The following is an 18,286-nucleotide window of genomic DNA, read 5'->3' as shown; positions in this document are numbered from 1 at the left end:
CAGGGCACCATCCTTGTCGCAGACCCTGTCAGGAGGCAAGTATCCCACAGACACCCAACCACTGTCTGGTTCTGGAATTGCCTCTCCTCACTCTTCAGCAAATCCTCCTTCCTCCACAGCCCCCAATTTCCTGTTCTCACCCAATCAATCTGGCAATGCAAACTCAGGGGAAGCCTGTTTGAACAGAGCCCTAATTAGAGGGTAAATCTTTTTTTTTTTTTTGAGACAGAGTCTCGCTGTGTCGCCCAGGCAGGAGTGCAGTGGAGCGATCTTGGCTTACTGCAACCTCCGTCTCCTGAGTTCAGGCAATTCTCCTGCCTCAGCCTCCCAAGCAGCTGGGACTACAGGCGTGCACCATCATGCCCAGCTAATGTTTGTATTTTTAGTAGAGATGAGGTTTCACTGGCCAGGCTGCTCTCGAACTCCTGACCTCAGATGATCTGCCCACCTTGGCCTCCCAAAGTGCTGGGATTACATGCGTGAGCCACCACTCCTGGCTATGGGGTAAATCTTTTATAAAAACAAACACCTTATTCCAAAGCCAGAAGAAATCATTTTTATATTATCATTTTATATTATCTGGCCAATGCTATATAATATCCAGGTCCTTCCATTTGCAAAGAGAATTAGAGTTACCTGGGGAGGTCAGAGAAGCCTCTCCACCTGCCTCCTGACACCCTGGACAAGGACAGAAGTAGCTGAAGTCCAAGAGCTTCCTTTGGCTTTTCACCTTTCCTCTCGTTCTGCCTTCTCCCCATCCATTCCTTAAAGATTCATGCTTACTCTCTCCCATAGGACTGGCTCCAGGTGTCACAGACACCTGTCTGGCTCTCCAAATGTGGTTTGGGGGCCTACACCTGGCCCCCTAATGCCAGTACTGAGATGACTTCTGGCAGAGTTGCAGAATGCCAAGACTCCCACTAGGGCCCTGTCTTCCTGTTTACCACAGGGTGATAAATAATCAGAGAGGAGACTGCAAGGGCTCCTGGCTGAGTTTTGCAGCTCAGAGCTTGTGTAGGAAGGGAAAGAAGATAGGACAGGATGCCCCTCAGAGCAGGTGCCAATTGTCCACAGAGGCTTCAACATGGTGGACATCCTTGAGTGCACAGTCCTTTGCTGAGGAGACCTCCTTTATCAGACGAGATCGGGCGCATTCAGGGTGGTATGGCCGTAGACCCTTTATCAAGTACTAGTGAGGGTAAAAGCCTGAGTGGAAGCTGGGCCCAAGTCTTGGAAGAGCAGGCCCCCACTGTGGCCCTCACGCTAACCCTACAGGCCCATGTCAGGGCTGAGTTACCTGTGTGGGTGGGCTGTTGTACTTCCTGTCCTGAGGACTCCACATTCTGTGCAAAGAGTCCAAGGAGTTCTCAGACAGTTGCTGGGATTTTCGTCCTGCTCTTCGGCTCTTTAATTCCACATCCTCATATGGATTCTCCTTGGGCAGATCTCCTGCAGAGGAGGAAGAGTTAGAGAAGTGGGAGAAGGGAAGAAGGAAACACACGAACTCACACACACACAAATAAACAAGCAGAATTCCTGTGAACCAAAGAGAATGGCTTCTGCCTGGCCCCTCAGCTCATGAGTCATGCAGCTGCCCGTCTGCAGTGGGGAGGCTACAAACAGATCCTGGCTCCAAGTCCAGAAGCAGAGCCCACCCCCCCGCCCCCTCTACCCCCAGCCCAGCTCAGCCTGGCCTCTGCTTTATAAATTCAGGGATTGCACAAGACTGGCTCAGCCACCCCTGCCTGTGCCCAGCCAGAGGACAAAGCCAGCACCAAGAGTCTTTCCTTGGCTCTCTTCCCTCTGCTGCAAACACCCCAGAAATAACATAGTTCAAGGTAGGAAGGGTTTTCAGGTCACATGGCTGTCCCTTCACCCAACTCTCAGGGGATCTCTGTGGGGACCTACTTTGGAGGGTGAGCATGGAGGAACTCAGAGAACTGTAGAGAGCAGGGCTTCACCAGGCCCCCCTCTCACCTACAGTGCCATTCAACAAGTCTTTTAGGGCACGGTTTTGTGTTGTTCACCGAGGCAACCTCGGAATGGAACAGTGATTAGCAAGGAGGAAGTGTTCGGTAATGATCTGTTCAATGACTCTCCTACTGTAGTGTCTATTCCCTCTACCGCTGATCTCAGCAAAAAGAGAACCATCAACACTCCCCTTTTGGAACAAACTCTCCTGCTGTGACACAGGGGAGGTGTGAAAGGCTTGGAAGGAGTCTGGGCCAAAGGGTGGGGGTGAGGGGAGTTCTTGCTTCTCAGGACTAGTTCTAAAATCTCTGGCAGCGGGCATTGTATTGGCATTACCAGAAAATCTCAGAGAAGTCCAAAACACAAGCCCTGCCCTTGAAGATGTTGAGTGGCACTCCTTTCCACAAGCTGTATCTCCTGCCCCCACCCCTCCAACATACACCTTTTCTAAAATAGAGTGACACCATGGGCCAGGTCAGTCCTAGCTCGATCCTGGTGGCAGAATCCATGGGGTGAACAGGTCCTTGGGGAACTCAGAACACAGCCCTCTCTGCACCCCTTTCCCTATTTTCCTGCTGTAGAGCAGGACTCACTCCAGCACCTCTGCTCAGCAGCAGGATTGAGCCTGGGTGACCACTGAGTCCCACACTTGTCCTACAGATGTCTGAACGTGCCTTACGCCCCAGAGGAACTCAGACCCCACCCCTCAGGAAGCAGGCAGAAGAAGGAGCTGGAGGACGAGGAACAAAGGCTGCTGAGAGTGAAGCTTTCCTAGAGAGGGCACGGGATTCCTCCATTTCCTATATGCTTACAGATTCCTCCATTTCCAAAGTGGAGCTCCCTCCACATTGTGGCATCTACTTATGCAGAACCGCAACGAATTTAGGAAATGCTCTTACAGAGTTAGGGTGTGGGTGTGAAGAAGGGATTTCAGTGACAGCTAAATAGACTGCAGTGGGAGCAATATAAATCTCTGTAAACTTATGAGTCAAAGATGGGTCACTGGGATTTGGGACTGGATTAAGTGATTCCCAACTCCAAGCAGAGTCCCCAGCAATGGAGCAGACCTTTTCCTGTAACACAGTCATGCTATTAAAATGACTTGTCTCCATTCCAGAGCCCTGACTAAGCGGAGCTGGCCCAGCAGCCCTGTCACAAGAAGCCAAATAGCAAACCCGGCACCCCCTGCATGTTTTCTCCAGCCTACCCCACTGTGGGGCACTTAGGGAGGTGTTAGGGATGGATTCTCTACTTCTTGATCCTTCCCCAACATATGCCCTGCAGGAGTGAGGAGGTGGGGGAACTAAGAAGGGAGAATGCCAGGACACAGTCTTCTGATCCCCTAAAACAGGACCAGAGCATTACTGTCCACATCAGGGCAGGGAGAACATTTATGCCAAGCTCAACAAATCCGAACTGTCTTGGACTGCATGATCAGCCAGGGCCTTTATTATCATCCCCAACCTACAGGAACCTTGTCCCAATCCCAGGGGTTTCTCCAAGCCACTGAAATTTGGGGTTGAATAATTCTTGTTGTGGTAGACTGTCCTGTCCATTTTTAGGATGTTTAGTGGCAATCTTGGCTTCTATCCACCAGGAGACATTAGCATCTCCTTAGCTATAACAGCCAAAAATGTCTCCAGACACTGCCAGATGCTCTCTGGGATGGACAGAGGGAAGGAGGGAGAGAGAGGGAGGGAGGCAGAAAGGGAGGGAGGGAAGAGTGAAGTTGTCCCCCAACTGAGAACCACTGCTTCAGATAGAGCTTTCTAAACTTCCAATGGCTTCTGAGTGTGTGACATGAGTCCCAAGACTAGCCCTCTTTTTTTCCATCCTTCCCTCCTTCACCTCACTCCCTCCTTCCTTCCTTCTTTTCCCTACAGTAAGAGCTTTGAATATTGATACAAAATCCAAAGCTCCAAGAAAAAGACGTAGGATACTGAGGCCCAGGGAAGTAATAGATGTACAAGGCTGGTGCACATCACTGACAACCCAGGGGAAAACAGCCAGCAACATCAGATTCTCAAGATAGGTCCTGTCTCTGGAAACTCAATTTCAGGAAGGCCTGCTCCTCCCCAGCACCTTGTGCCAGCCTCTCTTCTCCAGTAATGTTTAACGTCCTCTCTAATGTAACAAAGCCACTAATCAGTTCTCCAGCAAATAGACAGCTGGCCGCAGCCCACACGCTGCCTCCCCAGCCTCAGCTTGGTCCCTTCACTGCCCTAACTCATCTCCCAGCTTCCTGGACCATTCCTGACTGCCCCGGAGGAGCTGTCTCAAATAGATTCTCCCAGTCATCTCTCCAGGTGGACAGGGGGCCAGGGGATGGAGATGTACAGAGACAAGTGGACCCTGAGTCCTGGACCAGTGAACTGAACCAGCTGAGAGCAAATAAATATCAAAGCAATGGCTCAGAGTTAGAGGAGACGGTAGGCTGGGAAATGGTGTGCAGAACGTCCTATGGAGGACAGAGCTAAAGGAGCTAGGGCTGAATAGGAGATTCAGCAGGGGCATGAATGGGAGACAGGGAGCCTGGCAGACTGCAAATTTCTACCTGCATTCCTGCCCACACAGCTTTCTCGGGACAGTCCACATGACCCTTGGAGAGGGATGAAGAGGTGGACCCTCTTCCCTGACGGCCTGGCCCTCAGCAAGCCCAGCTGGAGAAGCCAGAGGTCTCAACCTTTCCCAGCTTGGATGATCAAATAAGGGACAAAAGGCATCACCAAGAATTTCTGCTTTGCACTCTTCTAAAAGGGGATTGTCAGAGCCCAAAGGTGTCACACAAATCCTCTTAAAGGAAGAATCCAGCCCCTCTGGGCCCTGCTCCCACTCCTCCCCACAACCTCCCACTCCTCCCCGCAACCTCCCACTCCTCCCCGCAACCTCCCACTCCTCCCCGCAACCTCCCACTCCTCCCCGCAACCTCCCACTCCTCCCCGCAACCTCCCACTCCTCCCCGCAACCTCCCACTCCTCCCCATAACTCCTTTGGTCTTAACCACACATACAGCACTCCCCCAGCCCCAACCTAACTGGAAAAACCAGTTAGGAAAGGGGTGTGTGTATACACACAGGCACTGAGAATTTCTCCAAACACAGTCCTAAGCTTCCTGGACCACACCCATTACTAGGGTCCTGGGTCTGCAGCTTCCCTCCCCAACAACCTCCGGTTCCAACCAGCTGTTTCTCCTGGTTCTCAGCCTTTTTCCCTCTCTTACACAGGACAGAAAGGGCCAGGCTAAGAGCCCAACTCCCCAGCAAGATCGGATTGGGGCCTCTAAGGGGCTGGCTGTTGCCCACCCTCCAAGCCTTGACACCATTTCTCGACAGCCCCGGCACCTTCCCTGGGCTGCACCTCTTGGCTGTTTTGTTTCCCACTGCAACCTCCATCCCAGTGGGTGCCCTCTGCTCCTTACTGTTTCCCAGCCTGAGGGCAAATAAGGGAAGCAACCAGAGAGAGTGGAGGCTCAAAAGACTTCGCAGTCCAGGCTGACTGGCCCGGTCCCCAGCTTGCATCCCACTGAAGTTCCTGGAAATGCTCCCTCAGCCCAGGCTAGCTGATGGGAGTTGGAATCTGCAGGAATGCAGCTCAGGCGCCGAGGCCACTCCACATAATTCCTTAACAAGCTGCTTCCTTGGGTGCATTTTTAAGTGTCAGCCTCAGAATGCAAACATAAGGCCTTGTAGAATAGCAGCATCTTCCAGGGGCAGATGTCAGACGGGACAGGCGAGAAATAGCAGCCCAGGAAGCAGCAAGGCAGTAACTTTCTTTCCTAACTCCTTTTCTGCAAGTTAGCAAGGTAAACCTCAGTATGTTTGGGAGTACCCCACCCCAGCTCCTCAGGCATCATGCCTAGTGTAGGCAGGAGGCCAGTAAACCCCCCACAACCCCCATTCGAGTCCACTGTTCACAGAGAGACATGTTTGTCTTGGGGCCAACTGGCCCTCCACCTCTGACAGACAGGACTCCAGTCCAATCACCAGGACCCAAGATGGAGATGAGCACTAGGCTCTCTGCCTCCCAACAACTCCATTCCTGCATGCCTGCAGGAGCCTGATCCAGCGGGGTCAGAGTCATCCTTCACCCCACAGAGCACAGGCTGGGCCAAGACCAGAGAGACGGCTCCCAGGAAGTCCAAGCCACTGATCAGTCCTAGGCAAGACAGGAAACTGCCATTCTGAGTTCAGCAATAAGACACCCCCTGAAGCTTTGTGGGGAGCTCCAAACTCTCGGGCCTGTCCCCAGGGAAGGAAAAGGAAACCCACCAGAATCTAACAGAAAGAGAATATTTTCCTCTGTATTTCCCTCTGGCCTCCCTAGTCAGGTCCCAGAAATTCAGACTGGGCTGCTATGGGGACATAAAAAAGGAAAACACGCACAGGGCACTGTCCTAACTGCAGACTCCGGAAACCACCACCACCACCCCCACCACCCCACGAGGCCAAAGCAAAACCTAAACATCTGACGTAGTATATTCCCAAACTGGTGCCTGGGTCGCTCCCCTCCCTTTCTCCCACATCCTCCCCCTCTCTTCTTTCCCTGTTCTCGAAGTGCTCCAAAGATCCAGAAGCCAGGTGAGCAGCTACCTCTACCTTCTGCCCACACAGCGCTGACCCCTAGCTGTACTCAGCCACCCAAGAGGCAGCCAAGCTGCTCCCATATTTTTTTTTTAACTCCTCATGCAACACCCAGAGTGGAAGAGAGTCCTCCCTAATGAGTGGGGAGGCAGCTCTGTTGCCCCACCCCCTCCCTACCTCCTATTGCAGGGTACATTCTCATTCACTCTAGTTTGGCAGAACTGCAATGTGTCAGTTTGCTGCCCAGGACCCTGGGAGCACCCAGTGTGGCTGCTGCCATGGGCAGAAAGAGCTGTGTTTTTCTGATGTCCCTTGACTATGCTGGGTGCTGGCAATCCTGTGGTCCTCCTGTTCTCTATTATCTGACAAGAATTTCCTGTGGGGATACGTTCTTGAATCATCTGAACTGAAATAATTTGAGAAAGGGACAGCTTCAACCATTTCTCTCTGTCCAGAGTTCCACCATCCAGGGCTCTGTTCAGGATTTTTTGGGGCAATGTTTGGGGGGCAGAATTTTGGAAGAACTGTCCTGGGAAACACAGCTGTTCCCCAGGCCTTCTTAGGTCAGGTTTGAGAGAAGGGAAAGAGGAGGGCAAGTGTGCCTAGGCCTCTGCCTACTCACTCATTCGGGAGGACTTTCTTCCACTCTGGGATGTTGGTCTTGCACAAGGAGGTGAGAAATACAGGAACAGCACTGGCTGCCTCTTGGGTGGCTGAGTAGAACTGGGGTATGGGCTGGAGTTGGGGCATCTTCCTTAACTGCCCACCTGGCTTCTGGATCTTTTGTTCTGATGCCCCTAGCTCTTGACCTCTGCTCTGGGTGGCCTGTAGGTACAAAGCTGTCTTTTCCCCAGTGGTAAGGGAAAGGGCCTCCCTCCCCAAACTCTTTTGCGGTTCTAGGGACCTCATCCCCACAGTCTTCCTGCTGTGACCCAGTTTTGCATGGCTACATACTATACACTCTGTTCCTGGGAAAGCAGTGTCCCTGCAGGTCCCGGCATGGCTGCTGTCTCCCCAGAAACACTGGCCCAGCAAGTGGTAAGGAAACAGCTATGAAACCAATGGCTCAGATCAAATAAGGGAACAGATGGCCCTCTCTTCATAAGATTCCAGGCTTCTAAGCTGGCCGGGCGTGGTGGCTCATGCCTGTAATCCCAGCACTTTGGGAGACCGAGGCGGGCAGATCACGAGGCCAGGAGATCGAGACCATCCTGGCTAACACGGTGAAACCCTGTCTCTACTAAAAATACAAAAAAATTAGCCAGGTGTGGTGACGGGCACCTGTAGTCCCAGCTGCTGGGGAGGCTGAGGCAGGAGAATGGCATGAACCCGGGAGGTGGAGCTTGCAGTGAGCCGAGATTGCACCACTGCACTCCAGCCTGGGCGACAGAGCGAGACTCCATCTCAAAAAAAAAAAAAAAAAGAAAAGAAAAAGATTCCAGGCTTCTGAGAATCTGGAGGGTTCCCTCTACCCTGGGCCACTTCTCTCTCTCATATATTAACTAACACCACATTCTTCAGATTCAAGGCCCAAGACAGAGGCAAGACAGGGACATAGAGAGGGAGCCAGCAAGCAGGCAGCACACAGCCTCTCTCCTCCTCACTGACCTACACTGATACGCACACTTCACTTGAGCAGAATCAAAGCCCCTTACTGAAGAGGATGCTAATAGAATTGAAATGAACGCCAAAAAACAAAACAAATGCAACCCAGGCTAGAGCATCTATCTTTCATCTGATCCGTGAACACAAGTTTGCCAATACCATGTCTTCCCACCTGTTGGAAGACAAATCTCAATGGAGTCTTGCATTTCTGCCCTTCTTCTGAACAAGAGGAACTGACAGTCCAAACTGACAGTTCCAAACCCAAAATAAAGGGTATTTATACAGCAAACAGCCTTGGAAGACAGAGATAGTGTCTCTCTTCAGGGCAGAGGCAGATTTGTTTCCTGACCAGAGTGATAAAGATAATGTCTCCTCCAAGGACAAAGGTTAGGCAGGTTTGCCAGCAGTCTCTGAAAAGACTGGGGTTTCCTACGCTTGGGCTCCCCAGCTGGGACATGGACCCACAGTGTGTGCAGCTTCCACCTGGGCCTTCTCCACACCGCCCCATGGGACTTAGGCACAAGGGGAAACCCGTGTGAACAAGAAGCTCATGCTGCCTGCTGTGCCATGAGTAATAAAGTCCTCTGTGACCCAGGGGTCTCGTGTCTTCTGCCAGCACCCATGAAACTGGGGCAATGAAATGTGTTAGCTTGTACAATAGACTGAATGTTTCTGTCCCCCAAAAGTCCTATGTTGAAACACAGGTGAGGCCTCTGGGAGGTGATTAGTCATGAGTACAGGGCCTTCACCAATTAGGGCCCTTTTAAAAGAGACCCCAGAGAACTCCCTCTGCCCCTTCCACCATGTAAGAACACAGAAAGAAGATGGCCATCTCTGAGCAGGTAGCAGGCCTGCACCAGACACTCAATCTTATTTAATTCTAACAATAACCTTATGAAGTATTATTACTTTTTTTTTTTTTTTTTTGAGATGGAGTTTCACTCATGTTGCCCAGGCTGGAGTGCAATGGCACGATCTCAGCTCACTGCAACCTCCGCCTCCCGGGTTCAAGCAATCCTCCTGCCTCAGCCTCCCTAGCAGTTGGGATTACAGGTGCCTACCACCATGCTCAGCTAATTTTTTGTATTTTTAGTAGAGATGGAGGCTGGTCTCGAACTCCTGACCTTAGGTGATCCACCAGCCTCGGCCTCCCAAAGTGCTGGGATTACAGGCGTGAGCCACCATGCCCGGCTCGAAATATTATTACTATTATTGTTGTTGTTAATATAGTCACATCATCACATTATAAGAGAAAAGCAGAGTCTTCACAAAAGTTAAGTGATTTGCCTTAAGGGCACACAGCTAAGGAAGAGGGCCTGTTGGACTTCAAAGCCTTCCAAAAATAAAGGAAAGGAATGATGTCGTTTTCTCCTTCTCGTGTCCCCAAAGGTCCTTTGGATTTCAGTTCATTCAAGAGCCAGGCTTTTAATCACAAAGCCGCTCTGTCTTTGCTAAGGTGCTTCCCCTGATGTCCCATTCCAGGAGGAGTTCCAGAAGGTGGGACCATGCCTGCTCACAGTGAAGGAGGTCAATCTAGGTGTCTCCTCCTGTTCCTGTTCTTCTGCAGCCCCCTGAGATGACCCAGCCGCCACCTCTGCCATTGCTTACCCACAATATCTTCATAGGCATTTTCTTCTAAAGTGCTTTTGGATCCAAACTTGGGTTGGTTCTCAGTACCATTCTCAGTGGGAGAAGAGGGGTACAGGGACTGGAGACTGGATGCATCCTCAAACTCAAAGGATTTTCTGTGGATAACAAGAGCAAGAGTCATTCCTGCTGAATCAGATCTCTGCTGCCTTGCTAGGGAATGTCCATGGCAACAGCAAAGACCATAGGCCCTCCTCATAAAGCCAGCTTCTGAAAGAGCATCAAGGTGGGTCCAAACTTACCATCCAAATGAAGAGACAGATGGTCTGAAAGGCCCCAGCCTGGGTGCCTGCAATGTGCCTTATCCTGAATAATACCGCTATTAGATAACAACTACCCCAGCTTAAAAGCATGCTGTTCCAGGTGCTACGTCAAATGCACCTTTACATGTGTTATCTCATGAATCTTCACAACAGTGCCATCAGTATTGTGACATCTTGTGAAAGAGGAGATGGAAGTGACAGAGGCATGATTCTCCCAGGCGACGTCTCACTCCAGGGCCTGAGCTCTTAACTATAATTTTGGCCTCAAGCCCTAGAGAATATCCTCCTTGAGAAGTGTCTGTGATTCCACTGGAATTGAGTGCCTGGTCTGCCTCTGGGGTCTCACATCCTCATCTGCATCCTAGCTGGGGACTCCTGCCACTGCACTAAGCAGGTAGGAAGGCTCAACACTGGGAGGGTCCCACTCAGGGCTTTCAGGGGGTTGGAAAAGCAGTTGTTGCTGGGTGGTTTGTTGAAGCAGGAAGGGCTGAGCCCTTAAAACAAAAAAGACCACTGCCAAGGTAGAGCTGGGAGGACAATTTGCAGCCAGAAGCTGCTTCCAAAACCAAGCTTCCCTTCAGCTAGCTTGCTCCTTTCCATGCCTTGGACAACCTTCCTCTCTACTGTACAATTTCAAGACCACAGCTTGTTGTCTCCTAAGACACCCTGAGCCTACAGCACTCTCTGACCCTCTCCTTCATGGGAGAGGTACGTCCCTCATCTGAGACCCCAACTGCACCCTCTCCCTCTCCAAGGCAAGTGCCCGCAGGCTCCTGGGGAGGGAGAGAAGGAAAGGCACTGACTGGATCCCTCCTCCCACCCATGAACACCTCCCTCTTCTTTGGGGCACCATCAGACCTTTCAGCCAATAGAGCCCTTTTTCTCTTGTTTACTAACAGCTTCTCCTGAGAGTCCTAGGGTGTAGGTAAAGGGCTAAAAGTGTCCTGAAGGCTACAGCTTGTTCTGAGCTTGCCTGCCCCTACCCTGCCCCAAGCACTCAACACAATCGAACACTCTTTATATTGGCATCTCCTCCCTGTGCCTCTGTGACACATTCCCTCCTGGCTTTCAACTAACTCTCTGGCTACTACTTTTCAGACTCTTGTGAGGGGTTCTCCTTTTCCTTTTGCCTTTTAAGTGTCCGGGTCTCTTAGAGCTCTGTCTTAAAAACTCTTTCTCACTCTGCACTTTCTAGGGACCAAATATCCATGGGCCATTGCCATATCTACCATCTCTATCTTGATGACTCCCAAATTTCTGTCTTTGGCCCAGATTCTCAACTAGTTAAACATCCAATGGCTGAGCACAGTGGTTCGCAAATGTTGGCCCAGGACCAGAGTTAGTGTGAGAGCAAGTTTTCTTTGGCATATACAGTAGACTCAGCATCGTATGCAGGTAGCCCTCAAGTCAGTAAATAAGACACAAATCACGTTCAGTCAAATTATCCTTGAAAATCCGCCAGGAAGGTGTCACACTGAGGACCAACATGCTGTCTCTCATTAAAACTAATAGTTTCTCCCCAGGTTTTTTTTTTTTTTTTTTGGCTGAATGCCAGAAGAAACACTTGGCTTGGCTTGCATTTTACACACACACACACACATTTTTTTGAGAGACAAGGTCTTGCGCTGTTGCCCAGGCTAGAGTGCAGTGGTGTGATCATACTCGCTGTACCCTCAAACTCCTGGGCTCAAGCTATCCTCCCTCCTCAGCCTCCCAAGTAGCTGGGACTACAGGCACATGCCAACACTCCAGCTAATTTTTTAAATTTTTTGTAGAGGTGAGGTCTCATTATGTTGCCCAGGCTGTCTCGAACTCCTCGTCTTAAACGATCCTCCCACTTTAGCCTCCCAAAGTGCTGGGATTATAGGTGTGAGCCACCGTGTCACCTGGACTGCATTTTTTTTTTAAATAAAAAAGTATATTAAATATAAGAATCACACTTGGTATAACAGACACAAACTTACCATCTCTACTCCTCATGGAACATGTTCACTGTGTGAAATGGCATACAGAACAGACTGCACTTCTAGAACTGTTTCTCTTTTTCCAAGAGCACAAATTTAAGTTTGCTAAGTTAATTCTTACATGAAGGGACTCCTCCATATATGGTATATGTGTGTATATATTATATATAAATGCAGTGTGGGGTGGAATATGTGTAAAACCTTCAGGCTGATGAACTCTCCCCTCACTCCCTTTGGTCACCTAGCCAACTGCTTTTGGCTCTTCTAAATTTAGCTCAGCAACTCCCTCTATGAGAAGCCTCCCTTCTCTCCCCCATCTAACTCAGATGCCCCTTCTCTGGGTCTCTGCGGCCTCCTGCACTGCCATGAGTTACGGCATGTATGACATTATCTATGATTTATCTGTGCACCAGACCACGAAGTCCTTGAATGGAAGAACCATGTCCTATTTGCCTCTGCGTCCCCTTGACCAGCACAATCTTGGTGCACAGCAGGCTCTAGATGAATGTTTATAGAAATGGATGAATAAGGACAAAGCAAACACTCTTGGCAGGCCGTTTAAGAATTAAAGAGCCAGTGAGCATTCTGAGGTGGACTCAAACACGGGATTACCCTTAGCCACGGGCTGTTCCGGCTCCAGGGTCTGAATCTTTGAAATTTCTTCCTTTCTGCACATGGCAGGAAAGTTTATATATGAGATGGGATATGTTAGATGAAGCCTGAAGTGTGGGGACAGACTAAAGAATCCCCAGAAGTGAAACAAACCTGAATACCCATCTGTCGTGGGGTTAGATGAGAAAGGCAGTAAGGTGTAGGAGGATAAGTATTCCGAAGGAAGCTCACTCCCAGCCTACCCTGATTCAGAGAACAAGACGCCTGCCAGCTTTCACCAATTCCAATAGCTCCAGCTCCAAGTTACTGGGGAGACAGCCCTTGGTAATCTGGGGTTAGAAATCCTGAGACTGACCAGGAAACCAACGTGAGCCTCGGAACAGACTCATTCTTGTTTTACTCCTTTTTTCATCAATCTCCCCAATAATCCCCTCTTGATATAGGCCCAGGGTTCGTATATGGCCAGGAGGCCCTCAGGAGAGAGGGAATTGTGTTAAATTTGCCGACACTACCATGTTAATGATAAAATGCAGTATTCAGATAATGCTTCATTCAAAGAAATTAATTTCTAGTGCTCGTACTTCAGGTGCTGGGAGGCTAAGATCCTACTAGTCCGCAAAGGACTGCCTGCTTTACCTACTCCCAACAGAAGACTGAGGAAGCTACAACAGGGGCAGGACACAGCCCAGCTCTACCCCAAAGGCCAAACCCAGCCAATACCTTCAGTGACCAGCACTCAGGTCCCAAGTATCCTGTAAGCATTCCCACTCATGTCCAAGTATCTTGTAAGAGCAGAACAATCTCATTTTTCACTACCACAACTACCACCTAACAATTATTCAGTACTTCAGAGCTTACGAAGCACTACTGACTGCGACCCATCCTACAATCTGTGTTTGCATTGTCCATTTAAAAGAAAGCCACGGTATTCAGCTACAACACACCGGAGGGGTATGCATTACCTGCTCTGGGACTTGCGGTGACCACGCATGTCCTTCTTGGGTCTCCGGGTGACTGGCGGGGCTGGGGTGGAGGGCAAGGGGGGTGGAGCAGCAGGTGTGGGTGAAGGAGGTAGACCATTGCTGGGCTTACTCTTGGGGTTCTTGTCAGCCTCGTATTCAAAGGTGCGCTTGGGTTTGGGGACAGGGTTCACAGCGGGATCGGGGGAACTCTTCGATGGCAGCCGCTGGGAGCTAGGGCTATTTCCAGGGGTCCCGGGCTTAGTGGAACCACTCCCTTCCCTCTCTGGGGGTGGGCCCGCCTCCCCACCAACACCAGCCACTCCGACTGCCCGGTTGCCAGCGCTCACACTCGCGCCCCCTGCCGGCTCCTCCAAGGAGCCCAAGGTTCCAGTCTTCCTTTTCCCCCGGTCCACGCTGTAGCAGCTGCTGGGGAGCTGGGGGAGCCCCCGGCCTGGCTGCTCCTTCAGGGCCTGTTCAATTTTCTGGATCCGGCTCAGCACTGCTGAGCTCTCCTTCCTGCTGCCATGCCCCCTGAGGAAGGCGCTGGGCTCACTCCGGCCCAGCCGTTTCTCCAGCCGGTAGAAAGAGTCCCGGACAGGGAGCGCCTCTCCCTCCTCCTCAGTCTCTGGGTAGGAACACTCGGAGAAGGTCCTGCTCATCCTCCGGAGGCCCTTGAAATCAAAGGTCTTTTCTGAGCTGCAGGGGGACGGCACCACGCTGGGACAGCCCAGGCTGGGACAGCCCTCACTGGCCGCCCACTCGCTCCCAGAGCCCTCCCGCTTCTCTCCACACATGCTCATCCTGGGCGACACCTCTCGGCGACCTTCCCATGCTGAGATCTTCTCCCGGATGCCCAGGCTGTGGGCGCGGGTACCGGTACGGGTCAGCAAGACGCCCCGGGGGCCAGCTGCTGGCCCCGGGAATGGCGTGCTCTGGGCAAGGGGGAGGCAGGCAGCTACCCCTGCTACATCCTGGGCTGCGCCTTGGACATTCTCCTTCTGGGCTTCTCTCTTGCACGCCGAAGGGCTTCTGTCCAAATAACCGAAGCTGGTGGTCTTGAAGGGCCAGGTGGGCGGGGAAGTATCTGGGGAGGGATCTTGAGGATTCTGGGGTGAAGGAGCTGGGGGGTGCCGGTCCTTGAGGAGCACCCGGGAGCTGGAGTGGCTGGGGTACCTGCAGGCTGAGGTTTCACTATCACTGAGCGGGTAGATGGGACTCCTTGGTGGGGAGAGAACTGGAGGTGGAGAGACTGACTGAGACCTAGGGGCAAAACAAAACAAAGGAAAAGAAAAGAAAATGGCAGTGAGTGGCTGACCAACCAGTGGCATCCTGTTTTATTCTTACAGAACTCAGCATCTTTTTCCTGGAGGACTCTCAAAGAGTACTCTATTCAAGTAATATACCTTGAAGGCTGTCTTCAAGGAGAGCAATAGCTCCTTAATCACAGCAGGCCAAACTCAACAGGCCTCTCTGCCCAAACCATCCCCAGGCACCCTGAGTAATGTCTGAAACAGACACCTGTTCTGTGCCAAGCAAGAGCATCCCAAGAGTCTACATCTGCCAGTAAGAGGACAGACAGCCCAGTGGTGTGCTGCCACATGCTTAACAACCAGTTCTCAGAAGGTGCGGTGGCTCATGCCTGTAATCCCAGCACTTAGAGAGGCAGAGGCAAGAGGATCGCTTGAGCACAGCAGTTCAAGACCAGCCTGGGCAACATAGTGAGACTCTGTGTACGGCAAAAAGAGGGAAAAAGGGACCAAAAAACCCAAAACCAAACAAGTCTGAACAACCAGCTCTCTAGGGGCAACAGCAGATTGGTAGCACTTGCCAATTTTGGTATTATAAATATTCCAACTATGGCTGAGCTACCAATATGACGTCACTGGCTGTGGAGTTGAGAAGAGATGCCACTAATCAGCTCTTGTGAACTGGTGCAAGGTGGTTCTTGAACACCACTCCCTGAAGTAGCCCCCAAATACACTCAAACCCTTTGATCTTTTCCCTTAACAAGCCTCTGTCTCCCCTGGGACTTCTGCTACTAGACATAACATCTCGCTTTTTCATGTTGGGTTCTGACCAGAATTAGAATCCCTGAGGGCCTCAGGAAGGTGAGAAGCGCTCCTCAGGAAAGAATCTTTTCCACTCTGTCATTGAGGAAGCCAATGGGGTGGTGAGGCCAACTCCTTAGGCAGCTCCACCCTCCAGCAGTGGCATCACATCCAATAATTGGCATCTACCATGTCCCAGCTCCAAATCTATATGCAGATCTTGGCAAATACAAGGAACAATTCTGAATAAATGTTTTTACATATGTTAACTCATTTAATCTTCCTGAAAATTCTATGAGGTTATCATGTTTATTATCTTCATTTTACAAATAAAAAACACTAAGGCACAGAAAGGTTTAATATCTCATCCGAGGTCACTCAGCTGGTAAGTGAAACCAGGACATGAACTTCCACTACACTGGGCTGCCTCTCTGAAGAGGAAGCAGTGCCTCTGCCACTTCCTGAACTGCCAGGTCCCTGAGGCAGCTCAAGAGAAATCCCCACAGCACTTCGCACACCCCTGCCACAGCACTTGTAAGTATCAAGGGACTTCTTGGTCTTCCCTACTAGACCATGGTTTCTTCTAGGCCCAGGGACAAACAGATAGTGTCTGGAAGGTGCTCGGTGAATGATGAAGAGCAAAAGGAAGGGAAAGGTGAGCTTATTGAAGAGAACCATGAGCATACTTCCTCTTGGGCACACTTTTCTAGTTGTCCACTAGAGTAACCACTGTCAACTTTCAGAATTCTTTCCAAACAATTTCAGTTCAAAAACAGCAGGATTTGCCAACACTGCACAGCACAAGGCCTACCTGACCCTAAGGCCGTGGCCCTCAGCTCTGGCTGCCCAGCCTCTCAGGCTCCGGAATGCCATGCTATCCACAGGAAGGCAGCCAGCTGCCCCTAAGCCAGGCTGCTGTCACTGCTTGCTCACACACAGAAAACTGGAGTTTGGGTGAGTCAGGGATTGGCTGACAATTCCCTGCTGGGTCACAGGCCTCTGGCTGCCCCCAATCAACAGGAAACCTCAACATGCTTAAGTTGTTTTTCAAAGGGCAAGTCAAACAAGAGCCATCCCATGTGTATATGGGCACAGATGAGAGAAATTCAGTGCCCAGCCAAGCCAATGACCAAAGAGGCTCTGCTCAGTGAGGAGGTGTGAACAGAGTAAGCCTCAGCACTCCCTGGGGTAGGGAGTGGCAGGGCAAGTCACCAGGCTTGAGGCGGGGGGAGATCCCAACTTCCTCACAGCTCATGGAGGCCTTAGGTCTCTCTTATTTTATAGAACCATAAATACAAAAGGTCATCAGTCTAGCCCCTAAGTGAATGAGTGTCTGTGCTACACAAAGGACTGTTTTAGTTCTCAACTGAAGATGCATTTGACAGAGGACAATTTCATTTGTTTATTCATTTGACAAATACTTAGTGAGCACCTACTCTGTGCTAGGCCTGTTCTAGGTGCTAGATACAAGAATAAACAAAGCAGACATAAATTCATGTTCTCATGAAGCTTATATTCTACTGGGAGATGGCAGGCACCTAATGAGACTCACAATCTCTTGGGAAGCCTTTTTAAACTATACATGCCTCACCCGCTCAGGCACCTTGATATGTGGTTCCCTAGGGCTGTGTCTCCCCAGCGGCCCAGGAGAGAATTCACCAGTCCATGTAACCACTGTTACTTATGGTAGTGTGGGGCATGGCTCCTTGGGATAGGAAAATGATTCAGGGCCTCTGGTCCATCTGATCCCAGCATGCTTTCAGAAAGAATGATTCTATAACTTCCCTTAGTGGCTCCAGCACGAATAAATCCTCACAGGTTAAGAACTTTCTCTCAATGCCTGCCCTGCTTGAACTAAGGTTTCATTTCTCCCCTCTCGTGCAGCATAAAATAGAGAGTAGACTGGCCCTTTCCTCTGAAGGTCCTGTCTTTGGTGTCACTGCTGACCTGGGACCCACGGCTTCACGTGCTACCCTTGCCCCAGCCTCCCCACCACAGGCCAGGCCCAGTGCACTGTACCACAGAGGAGCCTGCCTGTGCTGACTTGAAGCCCCGTATCACAGAGGAGGCACCAGTCACTCACTCCAAGGTCTGGTAAACAATAAAGATAAGGCTCTGCCCTCCTGTGGTGACATTCTTACTTGAGGGTAGAATTCTCTGTTATCTGTCTGCATGTTTCTGATTCTACCTGTTAGTAGCAAATGGACTCACACTCTGAACATCCAGTTTCGTTTCTTCAAAACTGTTCCACATTTTACATCACAGGGTTGTCATATTGAGCCAATGAGACCATGGATGTGAAATGCTCATTATCATTAGTACTGTTTTCTGTTTGTTTGTTTGTTTTTTATCAGGTTATGGCTAGCCAGTCAGTCTCAACAGAGGGTAAGAACATCACAGCCTTGGGGTTCAAGTTTCAGTGTAGCCACTTATAAGCTTCATGACTTTGAGCAAGTAATCTTCTCTCCCTAAGCCTCAGTTTCCTTAACTATAAAATGGGTGTTGAAAGATCACATATCTCGGCCAGGTGCAGTGGCTCACGCCTGTAATCCCGGCACTTTGGGAGGCTGAGACAGGTGGATCACCTGAGGTCAGGAGTTCAAGACCAGCCTGGCCAACATGGCGAAACCCCGT

The 18,286-nt window shown here is 50.6% G+C and overlaps 1 protein-coding gene across 15 annotated transcripts in view; it reads right to left on the bottom strand.

Moving 5' to 3' along the window:
• Positions 1 to 18,286, bottom strand: part of DENND2B (DENN domain containing 2B) — a 210,858-nt gene that overhangs the window by 23,028 nt on the left and 169,544 nt on the right. For all 15 annotated transcript variants that reach the window (XM_063671943.1, XM_063671942.1, XM_063671946.1 and 12 more), the window contains 3 exons: positions 13,605 to 14,864; positions 9,765 to 9,901; positions 1,298 to 1,449 (listed from right to left, as the gene is read on the bottom strand). In XM_063671943.1, the coding sequence (XP_063528013.1) occupies positions 1,298 to 1,449; positions 9,765 to 9,901; positions 13,605 to 14,864 (1,549 nt within the window). The remainder of the gene's footprint in view (positions 1 to 1,297; positions 1,450 to 9,764; positions 9,902 to 13,604; positions 14,865 to 18,286) is intronic.

Source organism: Pongo pygmaeus, chromosome 9 (assembly GCF_028885625.2).
Source record: "Pongo pygmaeus isolate AG05252 chromosome 9, NHGRI_mPonPyg2-v2.0_pri, whole genome shotgun sequence".
Taxonomy (NCBI): domain Eukaryota; kingdom Metazoa; phylum Chordata; class Mammalia; order Primates; family Hominidae; genus Pongo; species Pongo pygmaeus.
The sequence above is the reverse complement of the archived record's forward strand: the minus strand, read 5'-3'. Positions and strand labels throughout refer to the sequence as shown.